This window comes from Gavia stellata, chromosome Z, assembly GCF_030936135.1.
Source record: "Gavia stellata isolate bGavSte3 chromosome Z, bGavSte3.hap2, whole genome shotgun sequence".
NCBI classification, from domain to species: Eukaryota; Metazoa; Chordata; class Aves; order Gaviiformes; family Gaviidae; genus Gavia; species Gavia stellata.
In genome coordinates this window covers 41,080,818-41,106,389 of record NC_082637.1, presented here as the reverse complement: position 1 = coordinate 41,106,389, position 25,572 = coordinate 41,080,818, and the positions used below count along the sequence as shown (strand labels likewise).

At 39.2% G+C, this 25,572-nt stretch overlaps 1 protein-coding gene across 1 annotated transcript in view; it reads left to right on the top strand.

The window, feature by feature from the left end:
- TMC1 (transmembrane channel like 1) overlaps nt 1–25,572 on the top strand; it is a 73,258-nt gene that overhangs the window by 7,964 nt on the left and 39,722 nt on the right. The window contains exons 2-6 of the mRNA XM_059834149.1: nt 1,430–1,495; nt 1,623–1,986; nt 7,412–7,552; nt 22,193–22,283; nt 23,556–23,637. Coding sequence (XP_059690132.1) covers nt 1,430–1,495; nt 1,623–1,986; nt 7,412–7,552; nt 22,193–22,283; nt 23,556–23,637 — 744 coding nt within the window. The remainder of the gene's footprint in view (nt 1–1,429; nt 1,496–1,622; nt 1,987–7,411; nt 7,553–22,192; nt 22,284–23,555; nt 23,638–25,572) is intronic.

Below are 25,572 nucleotides of genomic sequence, written 5' to 3'. Positions count from 1 at the left end.
GTTGTGCCTACAGCGGTCCCTAGATAAATCAATTTGTGTATAAATTTTCAATGAATTACTAGTGGCTTAATAAAATTTATAAAAGGAACTAGGCAACTAGGGAAAAAGACAGAATATTAAAAAAAAATCAAAAATACTACAGATGAACAAAGAAGGAAGATAACTGTAGTTTCTTCTTGGCTGAAAAATGCAAATATGACATGATCATGACATGTCACCCGTCCTGTCTGTACAGAGGGGAAATTAGACAACATACATCTGGAACATACGCTGTGTATAGGAGTGGAATGACAGCTGCCTATTTCTAGTCATGATAATATTTCTTAGCCTCCTCATTAATGTCCTGCTACCATCTATTTTTATATATTTCACTGTGTGTCTCAAGTGCTGTCCCACACGTACAAGCTCAAAGATACTTCAAGAGAGCCTATTAGCTCCTGGCTTCTCAGTTATTAGTTGGATTGCTTCTGAAGAAACATTGCTGGTGAGTACCACTAGCAGTTTCAGGAGTGACCCATTAAATAATACGTTCATACCAATATTTGCAGAGAGCATATTAATTAAGTATAATGACAGATATAATGTGTATGAAAGAGAAGGGTATTTTTCTTTCTTCTCTATATATGCATGATCCTGGTTTCAAAGTGTACCAGGAAAATTAATTGGATACTTTCCTGGTTATTGATGCGTAGCAGAGATAGCATCTCTTATTGAACTTACTGAGACTGGAAAATTTAAGCAAGAGATCCACCCCAAACCGAAGATGTTTCGAGCAGAAATACTATTTATTTCTGTAAACAGGCTCTGTCTCTAGAATCTCCAATGTTTTTGTCATCTCCTGAGTAGTAGAAGAGGACTGTGGCACAGCACACGAGCGATCTGGGTCAAGTTTTGTCACTATGCCTTGAGATTTGGTAGCTGGAACTGAGTATGTCTCCTCTTTCTTCTGGGACTGCGCTTTTCCAGCATGCTGTAGCGGTGAAGCTTCATGCCCTCCAGTCAGTCAAACTGGAAAATGATCCTTTTAATCTTCTTTAATCTCAGCCAGTGCTTATCTTTCACGTTAAGAAAATCTCTGAGAATTGCCTGAGAAACATTTTCATCTTCCTTGTTCTTTTCCTCAAATTGTAGGAAATTACTATAGTGTTTCTTTTTGAGCGTCCTCCTGTCCTACATATTTCTTCCATGAGATGGAGTTCTTCATGGCATCACTTTGGGGCTTAGTTATCTGAGTGCTGAAGGAAAGTGTAACTATTTTTTCTGTCTTCATCTTATTTCTTGAAAAATATTTGCCATGTTCCAAAAAGGTGGTTTGTGAAATGGTGTAAGGGAGCACAACGCAGTAATTGCCAAGAATTTCTTAAAACTCCTGCATTCCTAATGACTGATCCACACTTCACATGCACTGGCCTTTGTTTTCACTTCCCAGATGGCAGTGATGTTGACAATGAAGAAGACAGTGCAGCTGAGAATGGAGAAAATGTCAAAGGAACAGGTAAGCATTGTGGGTTACTTTGAGGCCACACTCAGATGTTTTCTGATTATCTGTATGAATGAAGGAGGAGGAAAGGTGTCTCTCTAACACACTGCCTTCTTTCATGTGTTTTTTTTCTCCATCACAGATAAAGGGGGGAAGAGAACAACACCGAGAACCAGAAGGGGACATGCCAGAGGGAGAGCCAGGCATGGTGGTGAGGAGGATGAGGATGACGAAGATGGGACAAGAAGAGCTGGGCATCGCAGGCACAGAAACCGTAGAGGACGGGGGCGATCAGCTGGAAATGAGGGCAGTGATTCTGATGGGGACCCTGCAAAAACCAGGAAGAACCACACAAATCAGAAATCCAAGGAAGATGATGAAGTTGAGGAAGATGAGAAAGGGAGTAAAAGTGGGAAAGGCAAGAAACAGGACAAAAAGCCTGATAAGAAAGGGAAAAAAGAGAAGGCCAACAAGAAGAAAAAAGACAAAAAGAAATCAGGCTCTGGGTAATTCAGTAAATATATTTTTTTTAATATAAAACTGTTATCTTACATAAAAGATACCTGCTTTCATTTGTAGCTGTGAAATACCAAGAGTCAGTATGACTCCTTTACTCATTACAACCCCATTAAAGCTGGACAGATATATTTTTTTCCTGCAGTGCGGAAATGCTGGCTGGATGAAATGGAAACTTTCCACAAAGCCATAGCCACTTTGGTGAAATGAAGTCAGAGGTTTGTCACAGGTCCAGGATGGGACCTAGGGAGACAACCAGCCAGGCCCTTCTGGGACTGCCGATACCCTGAGGATTAAGTCAAATCTGGCCAGGCAGAATGGAAACACAAGCCAGGGTCACACTTACTGTAGTTAAATATACTAAGTTTATGAGCTGTTCTCTGAAGAAAGGGAGTGAAAGTGACAGAGGAGGGGAGCAAATGACAGAAAGAGGTGATAACAGGTGAGATCTCTCCTGCTTTTTCCTTTCCCCAAAACTAGAATCCCCCAATGCCTGAGCTGATAACCCATCAAAAACCCAAGGTCTAGTTTTATTTCCAGTGCAGAACTAAAATCTCGACACTTTTCACAAGATCGAGTTCTTGTTTCCCAGCCAGGTTTGAGCCAGCCTTTTATAAAAGATCAGTGCCAAAATTTCAAGAACCCAGAACCAAGGACTGAGATGGGATTTTCCAGTCTGTCTCCCACTCCCTCTGAAATACTGCTGTTCACTTTTCCAAAACATTTAATGAAACCTGGGGTCTTTGGAAGACCCCACTGATGCGGAGCACTTCAGAGAATTATTTTGTATTTTTCTGGCATCCTGGCATTCCCTTGTTCCCTGTCCCTTCTCATGCTATTGAAAGGAAACAGTTCCTGGGAATGGTGTATAATGGAGCAAATGGAGAGAGAGATTCCCCTTCCCCCATTCAGCACTTGCTACAGCTGTTTGTGTTCCCAAAGGCATCACTGGAGAGCACAACGGGAGTCAAAGGAAAGAAAAAAATACAGTGAGACATGCTGTTGCATTAATTTGTCCATGATCCCATTTCAATATACTTCTACTTCATTTCTCTTCCATACAAGAATGCTTAAAATCTTTCTTGGTGCTGGCTCTTCACTCTAGTGCCAATTATACCCCTCTGTGCAGTTTCCTGTACTCATACAGCAACAGTCCTGAATGTGCCAATCCATGTTCCTTTGCTTATTATTATCTTCCATTGTAAATATTTGTTGAGTGTTAATTACAAAAAAGACCACTGAAAATATAAACTCAAATGAGGGCACAATGTTTTTCATTGTCTTCCAAAGTTCTTAACATTAAAATACATATGTTTTGGCTAAGTAATTAGAAATTGCTACCTGGATCAAGACTTTGTTCTTGAAGTAATAAGCATAACATTTGAGGAAAAACTGAGGACGCTCTGGAAGATACCTCAAGAACATCATATTTTTAGACTTTTAGGAGACGAGCTTACAAGATTACAGAGTAATAAATATGAGAATATTTTAAAAGATTTTTTAAAAGAAAAACAAAAATAATGTAAGAACAAAGGAAAATATTTTGGTGATTAGTTCAGCTGTGATTCAGATAAAGGATTTGCAAACTTTCAGGAGAGAAAGAAGGGTGGCAGCATAGAAATATAGCCTGTCTAGCAAGTTCATGAGGACCTATCACAACAAATGCTATGTACTGTTTAAAAGTACACCTTGCTGATGTAGTTTTTTAATTCCCAAGACATTTCAGCATGAAAAAGCATGATAAGTGTAAAATAAGAAGTTGAGAAAGAAAAAAAATGAAAAAACGGTGAAACAAAAAGAAAAGTAAAATTGAATGTGATATTTGGCAGGGAGATAATAGTGTACTTGCTGCTGTCATTACAGATTTTGCTAAACTCTACAAACACTGTCCTTTTTGGCTAGGTCACAGTACAAATCAGTAGAATCTGGTTCTGTTACCCTCTTCCTCCCCCCTACTTTTCACCTAAATTGGGAAAACCTCTTTATGCCCTAATTATTCTACATAAAGGACATAAAGGAATCATAGATGAACTCTGTGTTGATTCTTTTTTTTTTTTTAACCTCATTATTTTGATCTCTGCTACTTTGTGGTAGTGAGTTTCACAGGGTAATTTCATGGTGAAAGGAGTTATTTCTGGGTGAGTTTTAAGCCTTCTGCTCTTAGATGCTATTGGTTGTTGACGTGATTGATTCTTACCTGTTAATGAGGGTGTGAGGAGGGCCTGCTCTACACTGTTCATAAACATAAACATAATCCCAGAAATATCCATGAAAATTGTTCCTTATAGTCTCACTGTGAAGATCTGTGATATTCCTAGGTTGAAAAGATACTTTGTTCTTTACTGGCTTGTCTATTTGTGATTGATTGGTCTTAGATAGAAACCATATGCAGTCACTTGAGCTACAAATCCTCAGAGAAGGATTCTTATATTCTGCCTAGGCTGCGCAATTTCTGTTTTTACTATGTAGGTCTATATGTGAGCAAATCGACTGATTTTTTGTAGGATTACTCAAGAGTATAAAGTTGATGCAAAAGTCCAGAGGTACATGGACGATTAAGGCAGTACAGGCACTGCATATTTTTGCTAGCAGGAAGATTGCTGAAGAGCACTAAGTGCCAGGGGATGTTATGCGGATTATCAATAAACAATAGAGTTTTCACAAAAAACTAGGAATAAATGTAGTCACATTTATTCACTTGTCACTCTAGACTCTTAAAGCCCTACCAGTCTTTTCCCTGGAAACATCCAAGCTCCAAGAAAACATTTTAATCTTAATTTTTACCTCAATAAAATGGCTTTTAGGAAAATAATGAGAAAAGTAGATCACAACCATAAAGAGAGGATGAAACTAAAACCAAAACACAGATGTATAATATGGGCATAAAACTAAACCACAGTTTAATAGTATGAGCAAGTTCATTATGTGTGTGTTTTAAGGAAGCACCATTGATTTTAAGAGCTCTACTGACTTAGGAAAAGATGCATTGCATGCATTGAATTGGAGCCAAGGAAGATGGCGGCTTGATGTGAATTTATTTAGTGATGCTTTATGCTTTTTGTTAGCCTGAAGGTCACAATGAACCCTTCAGGCCTTCAAATGTATGAATCACAACCTTTCATGAAAGGCTAAAACTTGCAATTGCAGGATACAGAACTCTGATTTTCTGGCTTGAATCTCAGAGTGTTCAACCACTCGAGCTAAAGGAAAAATCCGCTGTAACTGCATAAACTTTGGCTGCGTACTGTAAACACTCTTGAAAATACTGATTTCTTAAAGATGCTTAGAGATTTGGAATTTTTGTTATTTTCCTGGTTCCAAAGGAAAGTAAAAAATGAAAGATGAGATGTATTTGCAAAGACACATAAAGCGGTAGTGGGCAATGGGCACAAGATCCACAATATTATCGCTACTTTACTACTTGTCTTCTGCTCAGTTTCCTTTCCTCAGTAAGGTCACTGCATTAGCACCTACCACTCATATTTCCCACCACTCTCACTGCAGTCTCATAAAACTGCATAGTTTGATTTTGCATAACCCAGCAATCTTCTGTCAAAGGAAATCCTTAATATTGGGCATGTTGCTGTCTGCTTTGTAAAATGCAAAGCAGCTGATCGTAACAATTAAGGATTTAAAGTTCTCTCAAAACCAGACTCCTTTAGTCCTTCTGTTCTTCTTAAAGACAATACTCTTTCTGCATTATAATGCCTCAAAATTGTATCCACAAATCTTTTTCTTGACCTTCATCCATTTGACTTAAGTATTCATATAGTTCTTCACTTGCTTGTCGCCATACCAGAATAACAATAAATATGTCTGGTGTTCAGTAGCAGTCTTTCTTTCTGTAGATTTATATTTTCTGTGGCACTGTTTTTTATCACATGAAGTCTGAAATTTTGTGGCTGATGGGTTCAACTTTCTAACGTGACAGTCTTTTCAATATGTAGCATTTGAGTCTTTAATAGCAGGACATCTGATAACTATGAGAGCCTCTTTCTTTCCTTTGCTAACTTACTCTCCTGCGTCTGAAATTTTTAAACTGATACCCTGTAGCTTTTGCTATAATGATGTGTATTTCATGAAAACTAAAGGTAGATGACCAATGAGAAATTTGTATTTTGCGGTATTGCAAAAAGAATTTTGCTTTCATTGTATCTGTTTTGAAACTTTTCATAAATATTCTTGCTGATAAATCCTTTTGTCCTTTATGTCACACAAATCTTTAACTACAGCTCTGTTGTCTGTTTTGGTAGAAGAAAAAGTTTATAACTCTTTAGTTATCCAGATGACAAAAACTATACAATTAGATGACTTAGTTAATGAATGATTCAGCTCTGACATCAGATTTTGAATATCAAACTCTCAGAAAGGTGAATTATAAGCAAAACAGCCTGATAAAGTCTGAATGAACTGTTCCTAAAACAAACTAGAAAATTATTTTTAAAAAGCCTGCAGTACATTTTCAAACATTCAAAACAGAAAAAAAAGGCAAAAGAAAACACAACAAGAAACAAACAGAAATGCATCAAATTGCTTTTACTAAGAGCTCACTTAGTGGTAGTCATCACTGTGAGATTTTTAGGGCAGGAAGTCAGAGTCTAATAATTTCCTTTTAATCATTTTCCTGTTTGTTGGCATAGGAAGAGGACACACATAATTGTTGCTATATACCGTTGCTATATACCGTTATATGAGATGTAAGATTGCTCACAGAAAAGGTTATCTATGCAGGTTTTAGGGAAGTGGACATTGCCTTAATCAGCACTACTTTCCAAAGGTACTACAAACCAGTGCATGAATAAGAAGTTCAAATTACAAATACAACACACCGGGAGATGCCATTACTATCGCATCTGCTTAGTCTGAGTGCTAGGACACCTCACAGCCTTGCTGCAATGTGGCTTTGAATCTTTCCCATCTCTGAAATATTACTGCCTTGATCAGTGGCTGGGCTGTCATCTGGTGTTTAAACTTGTCTTTGCTGTGGCTGTGTTGCCTCTTCTCTCTCCTGTGACACACGGAAGTGGGGTGAACGAGTTCATTTTTATGGCTGCAGTTATAGTGTCCTCACTTACCTGTTGTGAGTTTGGGTTGGACTCTTAGGAGGCTGATTACTCCTGCAGGAACAATCAGCGGCCGTCAGACACTTCCCCAGGAGCGCTGCCCACTCTCCATGGAATGCTCTGGGTGTAGTGTTGGTTCAGCTGCGGCTCTGCACTTTGTGTGCCGGCTTTGCCTTTCATACCAAAATTAGTAACAAGTCTAAGTGAACTGTGTCCTCCCTTCTCTGCAAGAGTGAAAGCATTTATCCAGATCTAAAAGTCAACAAGAATTAACACCAAGTATGTGCTTCAGTGAAAACTTTTGTCCTTTCTGAGTTTTGATGATGGTCTTTGTTTCTGCTTTTGTTTGAAGCTCTGATTCTGACTCTGAGGAGGAGCCAATTACAGAGGAGGAATTGGCCAAGCTGAAAGAAGAGGTAGAAGAAAAAAAGAAACTAATCACCACACTAAGAAACAAGCCATGGAAGATGAAAAAGAAGCTGTCTGTCCTGAAGTATGGTTTGATTTCCATAGTGAATATCTGCCATCCTGGTTTGTGCTTTGCACTGTTTTTCTGAACTTTCACTTTATTTCTAGACCTACTGACACAATTAACTTCAAACCATCTCTAATCTCTCTTTCGCAGGATGTGTTTTCACAGGAAGTGGAGGTAAATGGCATTGCAGATCATTGCTTGCTTGTCTCTGTAGACCTGAAATCAAATATGAAAAACTCAAATCTTTTTCTAAGTTTCCATTACACCACCTGCAACCTCTTCAGTTAGGTTAATGTTGGTAAATACTTCCATTGATAAGTTTAATATGTCATTCAAGAAAAATGACGCAATTTCAGGAATACCTCAAGATTACAGGAGTGGGAAGAGAGGATTTATCTTTCTATTTTAACTTTTTGGAAAGAAAACCATTTTTTTTGACTTATGAAAAAACAAACTGTTTGGAAACTGAGCTCACATTTTCATAGGTTTTTAGGTATGCCACATATAAACCTGTATTTTGCCCTAGCAAACCTATCACTACATTTCCCTTAAGACTAAAAATTAATATTTCATTTACAGTTACATTTCCACCACCAACTGGGTAAACACAGAGGGCTTTATTCTTTTGCCAAAACTGTTACACTCCTATGTTTTGAATAACTCGGTCACTACAGTACTGCCCAAACACCAACAAAACGTATGGTTATGTTTCATTAGACACATCTAACAGAGAAAAGATGGTTTCTCCTGCAGACAGTTTTTGATCTGAATAGAAAACACAGACATAATGGTAGGAGAGAGCATATGAAATATGGTGTGGAAGGTCTACAAATTTTTCCTACTAGAAGTTAAGGTCATTTTGGGAAGGATAAATTTACAAAGAGGAAATGGAAGCTATGTTGTGAAAGAAGATTACATGGCAGGGGCTAAAAGACAACAGAGTACCTTGAAGATGTAAAGTGAAAGCATTGTGAAGGTGAGAGAAATTTCAGAGAATATAGATGAGCAGATTAGATAATCAGATAGCAACTACTTGATTTTGCATAGTCTAAAATTGAAGGATCCCCATGTATATAAAGTTAAAATTTGTTGTATTCTTACTAAGAACAGAGCTTCAATTGTCATAGCCATTCTTCTATCCCAGCATTCCTAGCAATTCCTTAGCCTGGTACAGCCCTCGGACTATTACCTATTATTGCTCTTCCATGTGGGTGGTGATGAAGCTGCAACATGTAGCCCAAGGGCAATCAAAAGATGCCTCTGGGCCTTGGGATGGTTCGTAAGGGAAGCCGGAGCAAAGGTAATTTTTTCCTCTATCCTTCCAGTTGCGGGCAGCGATACTGGAAGAAACAGACGGATCCAGTCTATAAATACATGGCTCCATGGCTGGTGTCACTGACACAATTTTGGATTTTTTGGTAATGGGGTGGTCTACACGGCACCATGCCTGCTGGTGTTGGATGGGATTCTTCTCTCTCAGAGGGGAAAGAGGGTCTTTGCTCAGAAGCTAGCAGGGCTGATTGACAGATCTTTAAACTAGACAACATCAGGCACAGGCGAGGAAGGAGGGGTGGAGAGGTTGCCCTCTACATCAAGAAATGGATGGATTGTTAAGAGCTGTCTCTGAAGAATAGCTACGAGCAGGTTGAAAGCTTATGGGTAGGAATTAGAGACAGAGGCAACAAAGGGAACCTTGCAGTTGGCATTTACTACAGGCTGCTTGATCAAGGGCAGCCTATTGACAAAGCCTTCTTAATCCAGCTGTAGGAGGCATCGCGCTCACAGGCTCTCATCCTGCTGGGATGATCCCAACATCTGCTGGAAAAGTAGTATGGTGATCTGTAGGCAATCCAAGAGATTCCCGGCGTGTATTGAGGATAATTTCATAAGCCAGGTAATAAACAGCCCTACCAGAGGGGGTGTGTTACCGGACCTGTTAGTCACCAACGCAAGTGAGCTGATCAGTGACGTCAAGACTGGAGGCAGCCTGGGCTTCAGTGGCCATGCACTGGTGGAGTTTGTAGTCCTGAGGTGTATGGGACAGGCAAAGAATAAAGTCAGGACCCTGAATTTTAGAAAAACAAAATTCCAGCTGTTCAAGGAATTAGTCAGTGGGACCCCCGGGGAAACTGCCCTCAGGGACAAGGGAGCATAACAGAGCTGGCAAATCTTTAAGGACACTTTCCATAGAGCACAAGATCTCTCGATCCCCATGTGTAAGAAATCAGGAAAGAACAGCAAGAGACTGGCATGGATGACTCAGGACTTGCTGGTCAAACTAAAAAGCAAGAAGGAAATGCACAGGCACTGGAAGCAGGGACAGGTATCCTGGGAAGAGTATAGGGACATTACCTGGTTGTGTAGGGATGGGGTCATGAAGGCCAAGGCCCAGCTGGAGCTCAACTTGGCAAGGGATGCAAAGAATAATAAGAAGGTCTTCTATAGATAGGTCAGTCAGAAAAGGAAGGTCAAAGAATGAGTGCCACCCAATGAAAACAACTGGCAAACTGGTCACTGGCAACCTCTCTTCTCACACCTCGAGTGGATGGACCTCAAGGCAGGGACTTGGGGAGCACAGTCCCTCCCATTGTAAGAGAAGATCAGGTTCAGCTGAGGAACCTGGACATACATAAGTCTATGGAACCTGACAAGATGCATCCCAGACTCCTGAAGGAATTGGCTGATGTACTTGCCAAGCCACTCTCCATGATATTTGAAAAGTCATGGCAGTCAGGTGAAGTCCCTGGTGACTGGAAAAAGGGAAATATTGCACCCATTTTTAAAAAGAGTAGAAAGGAAGACCCTGGGAACTACTGACCTGTCAGCCTCACCTCTGTGCCTGGGGAGATCATGGAACAGATCCTCCTAGAAGCTATGTTAAGGGACATGGAGGACAGGGAGGTGATTCAAGACAGCCAGCATGGCTTTTCTGAGTGCAAGTCTTACCTGACCAACTAGTGGCCTTCTGTGATGGAGTGACTACATCAGTGGACCAGGGAAGAGCTATGGATGTCATCTATATGGACTTCTGTAAGTCTTTTGACACAGTCCCCCACAACATCCTTCTCTAAATTGGAGAGATATGGATTTGATGGATGGATTATTCAGTGGGTAAGGAATTGGCTGGATAGTTGCATCCAGAGAGTTAGTAGTCAATGGCTCAATGTCCATAACATATGGAGATCAGTGATGAGTGGTGTCCCTCAGGGGTCTGTATTGGGACCAGTACTGTTTAATATCTTCATCAATGACACAGACAGTGGGATCGAGTACCCCCTCAACAAATTTGCAGATGGCACCAAGCTGAGTGGTGCGGTTGACATGCCTGAGGGTCAGGATGCCATCCAGAGGGACCTGGACAAGCTCAAGAAGTGGGCCTATGTGAACCTTATGAGGTTCAACAAGGCCAAGTGCAAGGTTCTGCACCTGGGTCGGGGCAACCTGCAGTATCAATACAGGCTAGGGGATGAAGGGATTGAGGGTAGACCTGAGCAGAAGGACTTGGGGGTACTGGTGTATGAAAAGCTGGACATGAGCTGGTAATGTGCACTTGCAGCCCAGAAAGCCAACTGCAACCTGGGATGCATCAAAAGAAGCATGGCAGCAGGTTGAGGGAGGTGATTCTGCCCCTCTATTCCACCCTGGTGAGGCCCCAGCTGGAATACTGCTTCCAGCTCTGGAGTCCTCAGTACAAGAAAGACGTGGACCTGTTGGAGGGGGTCCAGAGAAAGGACACAAAAAGGATCAGAGGGATGGAACACCTCTCACCAGAAGAAAGGCTGAGAGAGTTGGGGTTGTTTAGCCTGGAGAAGAGAAGGCTCCAGGGAGACCTTATTGTGGTCTTTCAATACATAAAGGGGGCTTATAAGAAAGATGAGGACAGACTTTTTAACAGGGTCTGTAGCAATAGGACAAGGGACAATGGTTTTAAACTAAAAGCAGGTAGATTCAGACTAGGTATAAGGAAGAAATTTTTTATGATGAGGGTGGTGAAACACTGTAACTTGTTGCCCAGAGAGGTTGTAGATGCCCTTGGAAACATTCAAGGTCAGGTTGGACAGGGCTCTGAGCAACCTGGTCTAGTCGAAGATGACCCTGCTCATTGCAGGGTGGTTGGACAAGATGACCTTTAACGATCCCTTCCAACTCAAACCATTCTATGATTCTATGATATACATCAGCTGGTTCTCTCAGTCTGCTTATATGACATCTTAAAAAGATGTGTTTGAGGACAGCTGGCAAACATATTTGCAGTGATGGTAAATGGCGATTAACTACAGATAGAAGCCTCTAAATCAGATGTGTAATTTTTTACATGATATGTTTTAGCTCATCCACTAGTGGTGAGTTTGAACAAGGAGCCCCTCAGGGTAAGTCTGCAGACTGTGTTATTCTTTCCCGGTCAGAGCGAGTGGGAACATCAATCCTTTCTGGCCTTAAAAATCTATGTTACTACAAAATGTTTGTAATTGGATGAGTGCTTCTAGTCATCCTCAGTGAATGCTAAATTACTGCACTTTTTTTATTCTCTGAGGTGGGCTTTGTCAATTAAACCAACAGTGAGTTTTCAAAATCCTACTCTTGCTATCTGCCTTTTTATCTTAACAATTTATTAATATTCAGGGTGAAGTGGTCCTTGTACGTTCAGCATGGGCAGTAATTCTACCTAAAAGTCCATTACCTTATCAACTTTTAAATGCTTATATTTATGAAATCTAGACTGGAAGACTAGACATGAATTCAATTTTATTTGCTGGCATTAAAAGGTTTATTTTAATAAAAAATATGCATCAATTTGCACTATGGCAGTTTGCAACGATGGTTTTTTTTCCTACGCTTTGCTACAGCCCTCTCTGAAGTAGGCTTGGAAGCATATTATCAGCTTATTTGCCCTAGAAAAATGTGTATTCCAAGAGCAAATGACAGTTCTTCAGATTAGCTTATTTATTTTGAATCTACTTTTATTAACTGAATAATTACATTTATTACTATGTTTCTCTGTCAAATAAGATTCCAAAAAAAGTCACCTTTTACTCCAGGCAATACCATTCAGATTGTCACAGTTCTGTACAGAGTCATACATATCACAGCAGACAAAACACATAAATCCAGAAAACAGCTGAAATAAAAAAAAAGAAAAAGATAAAACCTAGTATTTTGCCCACATTTTTAAATGTATGAGCTGAGAATTAGGCATTTAAATCTGTATTTAGCATCTTAGATGAAAATGATGGAATTTGGAAGCAATTAGTACCTTTGAAAAAATCAAATTAAATCATTAAAGTGCCAAAATACAGTCATAGACTAAGTTTTCTAGAGTCCTGTTTTTTGTAATTGGCTTTTGGATCCTAGGTACAACAGAGTTGCAGTGGAGGACCTGGTGTTATTATTCTGCTTAAAATAAGAAGTAATAGCTTATCAATGGGTGTTTTGTATTTTAGCAAGTTATTTAAGATTTATACCATAATTATTAGTCTGATAGATTGGCATTATTCTTGTACATGTAGAAAATGGACACACGCTGGGTTTAAGTACCTTAAACTTGTAAATCAATGCAAATGACTTTTGAATACTCTTATATAAGAGCGTATAAGAGAATATCTTATATAAGAGGTAGAATGTCTTGCTGTTGAAACTTTTGGTCAACAGTTATTATTAGGGAGTATTTCCATATGTCATCTGCTTCTTCCCCTGTGCAGGTTTTAGAGTATTATGGGTTGTGTGGAAAAAAAAAAAAAAAGCCTATTTTCTTAGAGGTAGAAGAAGAAATATCCCTATTCTTTGTCTTCCAGCTTCCACAATAGAGAAATACTTCATTGGAGATTTCTTCTCAGCATGATGAGAAATGTTCTTCACTGTGAGCCAAAACCCACTTCTATGTTCTGTATTAGCACCTATTTTTTTCCAAGAATGGAAAAAAATGCTCCCCAGGAATGCTCAAGGATTTGTTACTTATTTGTGACAAAATAAGACCAAAAAACCATAGTTTTTTCATATTATTTTGAAAAGTGAATATTAGAGTTGATTAGGACATTTCATTCTAAATATAATTTTTTTAAAAGAAGCCTTAATTTTTCAGAACAAACTATTTTTTGGGAATCATCTAATTTCCACTAAATTTTGTGTTTTAAAAAAGTGATAAGAAATTTTAAATTGTTGAAACATTTTGTTTAAGCATTTTCAAGACTGAACAACCCCCTCGCTTTCATGATTCAAAACCAGTTTCTCCTAAGGGAGCGTTTTTTCAGAGCTTAAAAAGTATAGGGTGGGAAAGATGATTTCTACTTAGCTCTAGTGACTACTTTGTAAAATAGTTAATCTTTTCCTTTATTCCTTTGTTTTGAAAATACATGAATGAACAATAACTTTAGAACACAGATGCAAAACCAGTTGCTCTGTAGAAATTACCTTCTTGTCAAAACCTGGCTGAGATACTCATTGCTGAAATAGCATTCTCAATAGAGCTGCACTGGTAAATTAGATCAGCTCTAATTTCTAATTTACATCCCTGTGTCTAGAAAGGTGCATTTCAAACAGCATCTGATTATTCTCTGAAGAAACGTGACTGAGGATACTGCTGTGCCGCAGTGAGCCTCTGCAGTTTGAAGTTAAGCTGTACCAGCACTGTCAGACTCTAACCTCACCTTGAGACATTATGGTCAGATCTTTACAGTTCTGCAGATGTGAAAAAAGTGAGGAAGAAGCAACGGGGAGGAATGAAAAGATGTTATGCAGGAAACAGCATCACCACTCTCCCAGGCCCTAAGCAATAGACATGTTAGGCTGCAGGCTGGGGACATGGTGGTCCGTGTTGTTGAGAGCATCAGTGTGGCTAGAGTCCAGACCTTTTCTCATTTCCAAGACAAATATTCTCCTTCAGAAGAGTTTTCTTATTCTTTTCATTTTCCTTCCACTGGTTTTCATGATTTGTGAGTACTGTTGTTGTGCCTTTTCTATGGGAGATGATAATTTGTGCGCATTTCCTCTTGACACTGCCTGCTCAGGCCAGCACAACATTACCTGAAGAGCCACCAGATGATAATGATCATCAATCATTATTTACAAGACTGAGATTTAGAGAGGGGGGTAAACTATTGAAAAGATTTTTAGAATAGAAAAAGGCACAAAAAAATAGAACACATGGGCTACAGCTTCACCTGTTGCAAATTGGAAAACCTCCAGGGAAAGCTATCCCAATTTACCTCTGAGGGTCTGCTTTTGGGGACTGCATCCCTGTCTGTGCATTCTCCTGTCTGGGTTTTGCACAGATATGAAGGAAAGGGAAAGGTTTAAAACCTGTGCTTCTGTGTTTGACTCTGGTATACTAATATCCCTCCCTTGGTTAGTGCATATAACTCTTTAGATAGCCAAAGTTTTGTGCTATAAAATAGCAAAGACTATTAACAGCTATGTAGTTTATATCCACCAGCAATGTCTGTTATGGTACTGTATAATGAGAGGATTGGGCACAACAATCAGGAAATGTAGAAATAGTGGTCTCACTTTAAAGCTGTGCCACAAGCCAAATAGCAAACTATCAAAGCAAGTAAAATGACAATATAAAAAAAAAGGCAGTCAAATGACAAGCTTAGGCTTTTTAAAGGACTTCCAATTAAACACAGACCATAAAGAGAGCCATGAGAACTTCTTGGTTTTTTTAAGAAAAACAGAGCAGAGCAGAGGAGTCTCCTCTTCATCTGCCAGGGACAGAATATAATGTGGCAATTTTTCAGTATTTTTTTAGCATCATTTATTTTATTACAGGACTTAGGATTACCCATCAAGTCAGATGAATTGGAAACAGAATGTTTTATAACTATACAAACCCCAAAGATACATAAGGTGCATGTGTGGGATGGTGGAAATTTCTCATCTTTGGATGTGCTCTTTGTACTCCAGTACAGATCAGTACTAAATCAGTATTTGAATCAGTATTTCTTTGCTTTTACTGTAGACATACTGGCAGTCCTGGAGGCCAGCCTGGATGTTCTGAAGGCCAGCTGGGTATTAAATAACACTATAATTTGCCCATTATTACTGTTGAACTGCTTTTCAAGTGAGCTGTGCCTGACAACAGTTGTTTTGCGGTCAGTTTTTAGCCAATCTTTTTAAGACTGGGAGAAGTCGTGGGTGATCAATATTAATACACATCTCTTTTTAATGAGTTTTTAATTCTTGGAGACTGAAACCTTCCTGAACTGTTACTGAAAAATGTGAGCAATCCACTTGAATTTTATTCATTAGCAACAACCTCTGAGAGCTGTAATTCATCCTCTCTCTGCAACACTGAAGTGCTCAAACTACCGTACACCTAGCACTTTGGAAGCTGTAACTCCACACCTGGTATTAATAATTAACTCCATCTTCTCTGAGACAATAATGCCCAGCCCCATGCAACATTTATTAGTTCCTTGTGTCTGTAATTCAATTAATAAGGTTTCTCTGAAGCTTCTTTAAATTCACAGTTAGCTAACAGGGCACACTTTGGCCTATTTTGTGATATAGATAATTTACCTATAACACATGATACCAGTGATTACAAAGCTCAGTTTTGTCACTCTGTGTTGTTTTTGACACGTCCTCATTAGTGAAGTTGCATTACTTCCAAGTAGGCATGCACATATATGTATGTGGCTTTGGTTCTTGTTGTGGTTTCTGAAAGAATTCTATCTGTTTAGGACTACTTTTTATTGCTTGATCATTCTTTCTGTCCTCACATTTTATTGTTAGCACAAAAATTTATTAGCACAAAAGAAATGAAGGAAAGGACAAAGTGTTGCAAAAGTCTGCAGGGATATACAAATAGAGGTTTTTCAGTGAGATAGTAACAAGGCAGAAACCTGAATTAAGTAACATATCGGATTATATTTAACAAAAAAGAACATGTGTCACAGACATGGAAAGGACATTGCAAGCCTGTTCCCTGACTGAATGGTTCCAAGTCATTGCTGAACTTTTAAAGCCAGGAAGCTTAAGTAGAAATTAGGGAAAGGTATCCTTAACCTACAAATCACAGAGGTCAGGAGTAACCCGGTGGGACTGATGTGCTGCAGAACTGGTAAGAGAAGAAAAGCTGAGGGGGAGAAGGAAAACACATTCTGTTTGATGGCTCCAGCATCAGCTGGTAGCTATGGTTTCTGTATTACTTCCTTACACATAACTGCACACATGTTTCTGCCTCATTACCCATAGGCCTTCTTTCAAGCTCTGCTTCTTCACTGAACTTGCTTTTCAGATATTTCATTAAGACTCTGGTGGGAAGTTTTCATAGAATCAAGCTGTTATTGAGATTTGCATTTAGCTACCATTTAAATAAAATCTTTAAGTCATGCAAATATTCATGGATGCACCTAACAGATAGGCTGCTGTGGGCACTTAATAAATCCTCTGTATATTTGCATGTGGTGCAGTTCCCTTGTAAGACTTAGTGTCTCTAAATGAGTGCTATGAAAATGCTATTTAGAATGTTATTGGTAAAATTCACTACACACCAAAATGTAACACATGCTCATAGAACATCAAAGGTAACTTGATTTCATTTATTCCAAAAGTGAAAGATGACTTTCACTCTTTCTTTTTTTTTTTTTTTTTTAAAATTTCATTTCTTTCAACTACATAATAATCATAGAATCATAGAATCATTTAGGTTGGAAAGGACCCTTAAGATCATAGAGTCCAACTGTTAACACTGCCAAGTCCACCACTAAACCATGTACCTAGGCACCACATCTACACGCCTTTTAAATACCTCCATGGGTGGTGACTCAACCACCTCCCTGAGTGGCCTCTTCCAATGTTTGACAAAGCTTTTCAGTGAACCTCCCCTGGTGCAACTTGCAGCCTTTTCCTCTTGTCCTATCACTTGTCACTTGGGAGAAGAGACCAGCACCCACCTCGCTACGATCTCTGTTCAGGTAGCTGTGGAGAGCAATAAGGTCTCCCCTCAACCTCCTTTTCTCTAGACTAAACAACCCCCATGCCCTCAGCCGCTCTTCATAAGGCTTGTTCTCTAGACCCTTCATGAGCTTCATTGCTCTTCTCTGGACATGCTTCAGCACCTCACTGTCTTTATTGTAGTGAGGAGCCCAGAACTGAACACAGGATACGAGATGCGGCTTCACCAGTGCTGAGTACAGGGGGACGATCACTTCACAGAATCACAGAATCACTAAGGTTGGAAAAGATATGTAAGATCAAGTCCAACCATCACCCAAAAAAACCGCCACCATGCCCATTAAACCATGTCCCACAAAGCCATGTCCACACGTTCCTTGAACATCTCCAGGAAGGGTGATTCCACCACTTCCCTGGGCAGTTTATTCCAGTGTGTCACCACTCTCTCAGTAAAGAAATTTTTCCTAATATCCAGTCTGAACCTCCGCTGGTGCAACTTGAGGCCATTTCCTCTTGTCCTATCACTTGTCACTTGGGAGAAGAGACCAACATCCACCTCTCTGCAACCCCCTTTCAGGTAATTGTAGAGAGCAATAAGGTCTCCCCTCAGACTCCTCTTCTCTAGATTGAACAACCCCAGTTCCCTCAGCTGCTCCTCATAAGACTTGTGCTCCAGACCCCTCACCAGCTTCGTTGCCCTTCTCTGGACACACTCCAGCACCTCAATGTCCTTCTTCCCTAGTCCTGCTGGCCACGCTATTTCTGATACAGGCCAGGATACCGTTGGCCTTATTGGCCACTTGGGCACACTGCTGGCTCATATTCAGCCGGCTGTCGACCAACACCCCAGGTCCTTTTCTGCCAGGCAGTTTTCCAGCCACTCTTCCCCAAGCCTGTAGGGTTCCATGGGGTTGTTGTGATCCAAGTGCAGGACCTGCCACTTGGCCTTGTTGAATTTCATACAATTGGCCTCAGCCCATTGACCCAGCCTGTCCAGACCCCGCTTTAGACCCTGTCTACCCTAGAGCAGATCAACACTCCCGCCCAACCTGGTGTTATCTGCAAACTTACTAAGGGTGTACTTGATCCCCTCATCCAAATCATTGATGAAGATATTAAACAGAACTGGCCCCAAAACTGATCCCTGGGGAACATGACTTGTGACCGGCCGCCAACTGGATTTAACTCCATTCACCGCAACACTTTGAGCCATATAGCATGTGCTACTTTTTTATTAACTGTGCAACGATTTTTAACTATGTCACGATTTGGGCTATTACTTCACAAGAATGGGAAATATTAATAACGACAGTTTTTAATGCAAGTCTGAAATATCTTCTTGTCATGGCCAGTCTGAAACATGCATTAATGCAAAAAGTCCTATTAATTCCAAAAATCAGAGTGTATAGTAACTAGACTAGAATGGAAATACAGGGTAAATGGAAAACTAAAATAATACTGTAAGCCCACCATTTGGACTTAGTTGATTTTTTTCAAGATTTATACAACAAATTTGTAAGTACAGGGGAGCAATATATAAAAAAATGAAAGGAGTTGCTTTCATGAGACATGAAAGTACCTTCACAAATACTGTGCATGCATGGATCCAACTGGTTTTGTGCTCCTGTCTTAAATGCGTAACTCAGTTGACAGCATGCGTAACCACCCAGTAAGAAGTTTCACTGGTATCAGATCATTGTCTGTTTGTGCTGCAATGATGAACTTAGTGCAATGCAGGCCAATGGGGTGAAAACCTGAGAAAAACAGATTATAAAGCAGTAACATTTAGGGGCAGTTTATAACAGTTCTGTAACCAGCACACACTGGAGCAGTGTAGTGTTGGGGAAGAAGAGCTGCAGGGAGAAAGTAAACCTAAGCCACTGGCAAAGTAAAAGCCAGGGAAGCATTCAGGAGAGTCAGCAGCATTAAATCTGGAGATCTGGCCCACTACCTTCAAAAGGCAATATTTTGGCTTGTCCTGGAGAAAAAGCTTAAATACTGTTAACACTCTAACTTGAAAGATTGTTTGATGGAGAGTTCAGGAGGCAGACAACGGTAAGAAGTACTATTTTTTTGTAGAAAACCTTGTAAAAAGGCATTTCAAACAAGTGAACAGAAGGCTTGCATTAAGAGTTTAAAATAAATCTTTTTGACTTTCATTGTGGAAAGTTCCTTTTTGTTCTGGCTTAGCTTAATTTTATAGGAGAACATGGTTGTGAAGAACTTGTGTGTTCAGCTACAGATGCAAAATATGTTCATATCTGCTATGGAGGATTTTTTATGTGCTAATGGTTGTTTTCATATTATCCTCTTAAATTTCTGACTGTTTCACTGTAAAAAAAAACCCCACAACTTGCAATCTTCCTATTCTGCAGCATAACTGCATGTAATTAGTGACTGAAAGCACAGGTTTTCTACAGCTCTGTAGGTTTTGATTTCAGTAATTTTTCATGAACAAGCTCCAATGCTTGAATAACGTAATGATAGAAGTGGCAGTAGAAGGTTTTCCTCTTAAGTTCAGAATACGTTATGCTGACTTGGGAGACTGGTATATGTCCGGTTTATTGATTCTGGCTGCTTTTATGGTACTGCTCCAGCACTGACTGCTGAGTTTACGAGGAAGCTGCCGTCTGCTGTTAGGATTGCCTTACATCTCCTGTCAGTGCAACAAGATTTTAAATCCTGAGGACATGGATTTAAAAGGGACTCTTGGACACTGGTTTCCTGAAGCTGAAAGAATCTGTTTTCTCTGACTTATTTGAGAGTATGAAATTTAAGATAGAACTTTTGAGAACCAAAATGAAAGAATGAGATGTGAGCGCTGAGCCAGAAAATCTCTGGAGGACTCAAAGTGGCTTGGAAAATAAAGAAGGCTCAGTCAGTTTCAAAGTTAGCTAAAATACAGAAAGATCAGACTCCAAAATCCAGAATACAAATGTGATCCAGAAGCACAGAACCGAGAATAAGGGATCTAGAGCCTTAAAAAGACAGTGACTAGATCCCCGAGGAACACTTTGAAGTGGTGAATAGGTGGGATGTGTGGCTGGGGTGGTGGCTGGGTATTTTATCTTTTTTTATATGAATCTATGCATACCTTGTGCTACAGAAGTGATTGGATTGAGATTCATATCATTGTGTGTAGCTTTTTGCTTCTGCCAACTTGCGTCTTTGAAGGAGAAAAACAGGATCTCAGATGGCGGGAAAAGGCACACTGAACTCCTGAGGAGGTCAGGTGAACTGGCACTGGTCCTGATGCCTCACCAGCTGGGTTTAGGTGTAAGCATTCGGAAGGTGAGAGTGATCAGAGGGCTCTCCAAGAAGGAAAGCTTTCAAAGAGTGAAAGCTAAATTCAGTAGCTCAATTTTCCACCATCTTGGTAAGCATAGAAACAAAAGGCTGTTTGAAGCGTTGGTACTGTGAATTAAAAAGACTGGTGCAGTGAGTGTCTAGTGGGGAAAGGTTTTGATAGACCTTCAAAAGATAGTATGAAGATCACCCTAAGCATTTGGACTTACGAAAAATACACAGTATTTTAAAAAATACTGAGATTTTTAACCATGAGTTAAGAGAAATTATGATGTGGCTAATAGCCTTCTTCACACATAATTTTAATTCTCCTTTATCACAGCTACACCACTATTCTGCCAATGCCATTGTCAGATTTTGCAGTTTAACACAGTCTTTTTGCTTGCTTACATAAAATATGTGAGCAGAAGATACAAGCATGATAATTAATTTCACTCAGTGAACTTATCTGTAGTGCTTCTGGAGAGACATGCATCACAATTAACATTTTCTCAATAGTCTACCTTTTCCCAAGTGCTTAGTGCAATACCTAATGTAATATACACTGCTTTGCAGTCATCTAGTGTGATGATAAAATAGTTATAAGTCTTGTGCATGCACTGATGGCTAAGAATTCTTAATCTGTTTTCCAGTATTTTAGATCAGGATGTTTAGCCTTTAGGGCACATTTCTCAATAGAGACACACACGAGAAAGTCATACTTACAAACGAAAATTAGATGAAGCGGAGGAAATATTAGTAGTAGTATTAGGTCTTGATCTCGTCTGTTTATTGTTTTAATCCATGGGCATTATGCCTTTTTAAAACAATTTAAAAATCTTCCTTTCATATTTGTATCACCAGGGTATTATTTAACTTCCATATCTTTAAAAGCAAAATTTTAGTCTTTTGGGGACCACAGAAGCTACACTTCTAAGAAATGTTTCTGAGAATAATACAGTTAGAGATGATATATGCAGAAATTATGAAAAGTTCTATTAAATCTGGTCTTGAGAAAGATAGACATGGGGGAACCAAGGCTCTAGTGTATACATATCTCCAAAATAAAAAATGTAAATAAATTTCCCTTAGGTAGCTGGACAACAATTTATATTAAGTGGAACCAGGAGGAATAACAGTTTGTAAGTGGCACAAACTGGCAGCAGCTGAACTGCAAAAGAAAGTCACTGTGACTAAAAATATTTGATAATATTAACTGGATGTAGGCAGATCTCAGAGCTCCAAATGCATTTGGATTAGAGCAGATGACTGAAGTTTCGTGTTCTGTTTGCACTACATATGATTAGTCTTCTGTGAAATACAAAATCTCAGAACTTTCCTTTCTAAACATTACTAAAGGAACAAGATTATACAAAACTCTCTGAGGTAGAACACAAGAAAAATTACCTTGCTATGGTAGAGACAATATCATGTTTATAGTACCATCGTCTATGTCTCTCTTTTGCCCTCATTTTCCAGGGAAGCCCAGCTTTTTGTGGAAAAGTTCGAAGGTGCTCTTGGAAAAGGAAAAGGAAAAAAATTCTATGCATACAAAGTGATGATGACCAAGGTAAATATACTCTTTCACTAACTTCATGTAATACAAACAGGGAGCTTTTTTCAGATTATTGCCGTAGGTACCCATGTTGCAAAATAGAGTTCCTTGTCTTTCTTTGCATTTTAACACTTTTCTTTCCATTGCTCTCACATTAAAAGATTTCTAATGCAAGCTCCCAGTTTGATTGAGACTTGTAATCAGGACAAAAATCAACTGTTTTGCAAGAGTTTGCAACAATTTAATGTCTTTTGAAAGTTAATTTCTCTTAGTGTAAATTGGGTTTTTCTGTGGACTGAATGAAAAGCTCAGTCTTTCCCTTGAGATAGCCCTCTGTCAAGGGTCAAAAAGTGTCTTTTTGCCCCACAGCAAAAACACTGGAGGCTTCTCCACTGAGCTAAGGCTCTAGGGCCACCGATATCCTGGGAAGCAGTATGGCTCAGTAGCATTGTGACCCAAAGGCCGAACAGCGGTTGCTGAGGACCCCATGTCCACACAGTATGCGTTCTGGCAGGTCTTTCTTTGGGCTGTGTCCTGTGTGGTCCCAAGGACTAAATACCCAGTAGCAGTGGATGTGGATTAGCATGCTCCCCAAGTACGCTCCTCAAGTATATCTTTAGACTTAGTTTCATGCTCTGACACTGCTTTACAGTGCAAATGTAAGTGTGGTAAATTGAGATGGTTTGGGAGATTCACTTCAAAAGCACACTTGCCCCAAACTAAAATGGTGATGAAGAATGATGCTAAGAATATTGGTCAGGACTACTTGCTATGGCAAGGTTTGCCCTTAGTTTGGATTTTCTGCTAGCAGTTGTGTAGTCACATCTTATAAGCATTAATGTTCACAAAAAATAATTAGGCTTTCAAACTCAGCTGGGCACAGGGAGCTCAATTACAGAAGTTATACTTATCCAACAGATAATCTACTGGGTAGAGTAATTGTAATTAAATGACGCAGCTTGAGCTCCAGATCTGAATTTTGAATAGCAAAGGAAATAACAAATTAAGTTCTCAGAAACAAGTAAAAAAAAAAAAAAAAAGAATGGCATGAAAGGAAGTTATTTAATAATTTTTCTTGTGGAAGAAATAGGGACTTCACACAAAGCCAGTAGGAAACATATTCAGAACAAACAAAAGGAGATGGTTCTTCATAAGCTAGTGCTTCTATTGCAGTGCGTTCTGCCAAAGGATACTGTGGATGATTAAGGGGTTGCATTAGCTCAAGGGAAAACCGAGCATCTGGGCACTGAGATGATGGTGGGTTTTTTTATCTGTGACCCTTTTCAGAAATGGATGAAATTTCAAAGAGATTTTGAGAATTTTAAGACAGCCTGCATACCCTGGGAAATGAAAATTAAGGAGATTGAAAGTAAGTACTTATGGAAGGTAAAGAAGAATAGTATCTAGTATCATGTTCCTGATGCATGCCAAAATGCTAAATCACTTTTTGATACTTTAGAATTACATGTCTGTATTCAATGTGTAGTATAAAATCAGTGAGTATTTATTTTTCATTAATATTTTTTGAGCTTGATAGTTGAAGGTTTCCTTGAGAGAGTGTTAGTCACCTCATAGATAAAAATCCTCAACAGGTAACACTTTAGGAGCCAGTGCTGAAGTTAATCCTAGAAAAGTGGAACTGATATTTAGCTATTGCCTACCTTCACTTTATTTTGTCTGTATTCACACTATAATTATTTCTGTGATATTTTTTCATTATCTTGAGCCTTACGTAAGACGTATTTTGGCGTTATTTCTCTCATTTTCAACCATATAATACAATACTGGTCTCGGATGTCCCCAGATATTAGGCATAAATATAAACAAAACAATGTAGTTAGTACTACAGGTATGTTTGAGAGTAGGTTTTTGGCACAATTCAATTTTGTGTTTCAGTTACAGTGATAAATTTAAACTGCAGCCCTCTCTTTGAAGGAAATTTGGCTTGACTGCATGGGTACCTGAGTGAGGGTCTGCCACTGATAAAATGCAGATGAAAGTGCAATGGAAACTGATTTTAGAGAAGTTACTTTTGGAAGAAGCTGTGGGTTGCATCAAATGGCAATAACCAGAAAAGTAGAAGAACAGGAAAATGATAAATTGTGAATTTTGTGGAGTTTTGGACTGCAAAATAACCCTTGAGGGGAATTTGTATAATGTCCTTAAACATATGGTCTACAGACTGACGAACAGATTATCTACTCAATTGGAGTTTAGAAAGAAGTTGCTGCATATCTCTAGTCAAAATCAAACTCAGTAGCAAGGTGCACATGGTCTCTTACAGGTCTGGATACATAATAGACATCTTGAGGATTTTCTGCAAGTTTCTGTAAAGGAGTAGTCCTGGCACAAGCTGTTCTGCTAGTAATAACTTCCAACAGACAGATTTCCTTCCTTGTAGAATCAGAATGCAAAAATAGAACAGGGTAATTTTTCCAGTCCTGCTTTTATATCTATTTATTTTTTCATTTGAAACAAGCAACATTTTTACTCTCATTTGGAAGATCCCAAAATTGCAGTGGGATAGTACCTTTTCATAATCTCAAGGGGTAATATTGTGAAGTTTACTCTTTTTCTATTAATTTTTGTTCTATTCAGCATATTCCTAAGGCAAGCTGCATTTGCTTTTACTTGCAGAAACAATCCCCTGTTTGAATATCAGTAATTTAAGAAGTACAGTTAAACCAGAGTTTGGTCCAATACTCTCTAGCCTAGAATAAGACTTGATTTCAAGGGAACAGCTCTGAAATATTGCTGAGGAAAAGAATTTTACGTCATTATTTGTTTGATTCTGGTTAATCTAAGCAGTAGCTCTCATTGTGTGCCTCATATTAGCAAATATGTAGTACTAAGGTCAGTATCATCTTAATGATGCTTAATAAAGCTGCCAAGTCCTGGGAAAAAAATGGCATTTAGATATTAAAAAAGGAGAAGTGAGGGAAACCGAAATGGAAAAAAGCTCGTCTATGTATAAGGAAAGAGTAGCGATTAAGAAACATTGAGTCACAGAGACCAAAAAACTGCTGCTTCAACTTATTCGAGAACCTGTCATCTGCATTTATATGTAGGTAGGATGTGTGCTACGTTGGTCATACTTTATCAAGTTTAGTATAAGGGAAAGAGTCCCCTTTTTCTTGGCATTTAACAAACTGCTGGTGCTAAGTCAAGGATTACCCTGCATTCTCCGAATTTCAGGTTAGCAGAGTCATGAGATCATATGAGATCATTTGTAATGATCAAGCTCTGAACAAAATCTCTAGATTTGATCAGAGATCAAATACAGAACATCTTAGAGGAGCAGCTA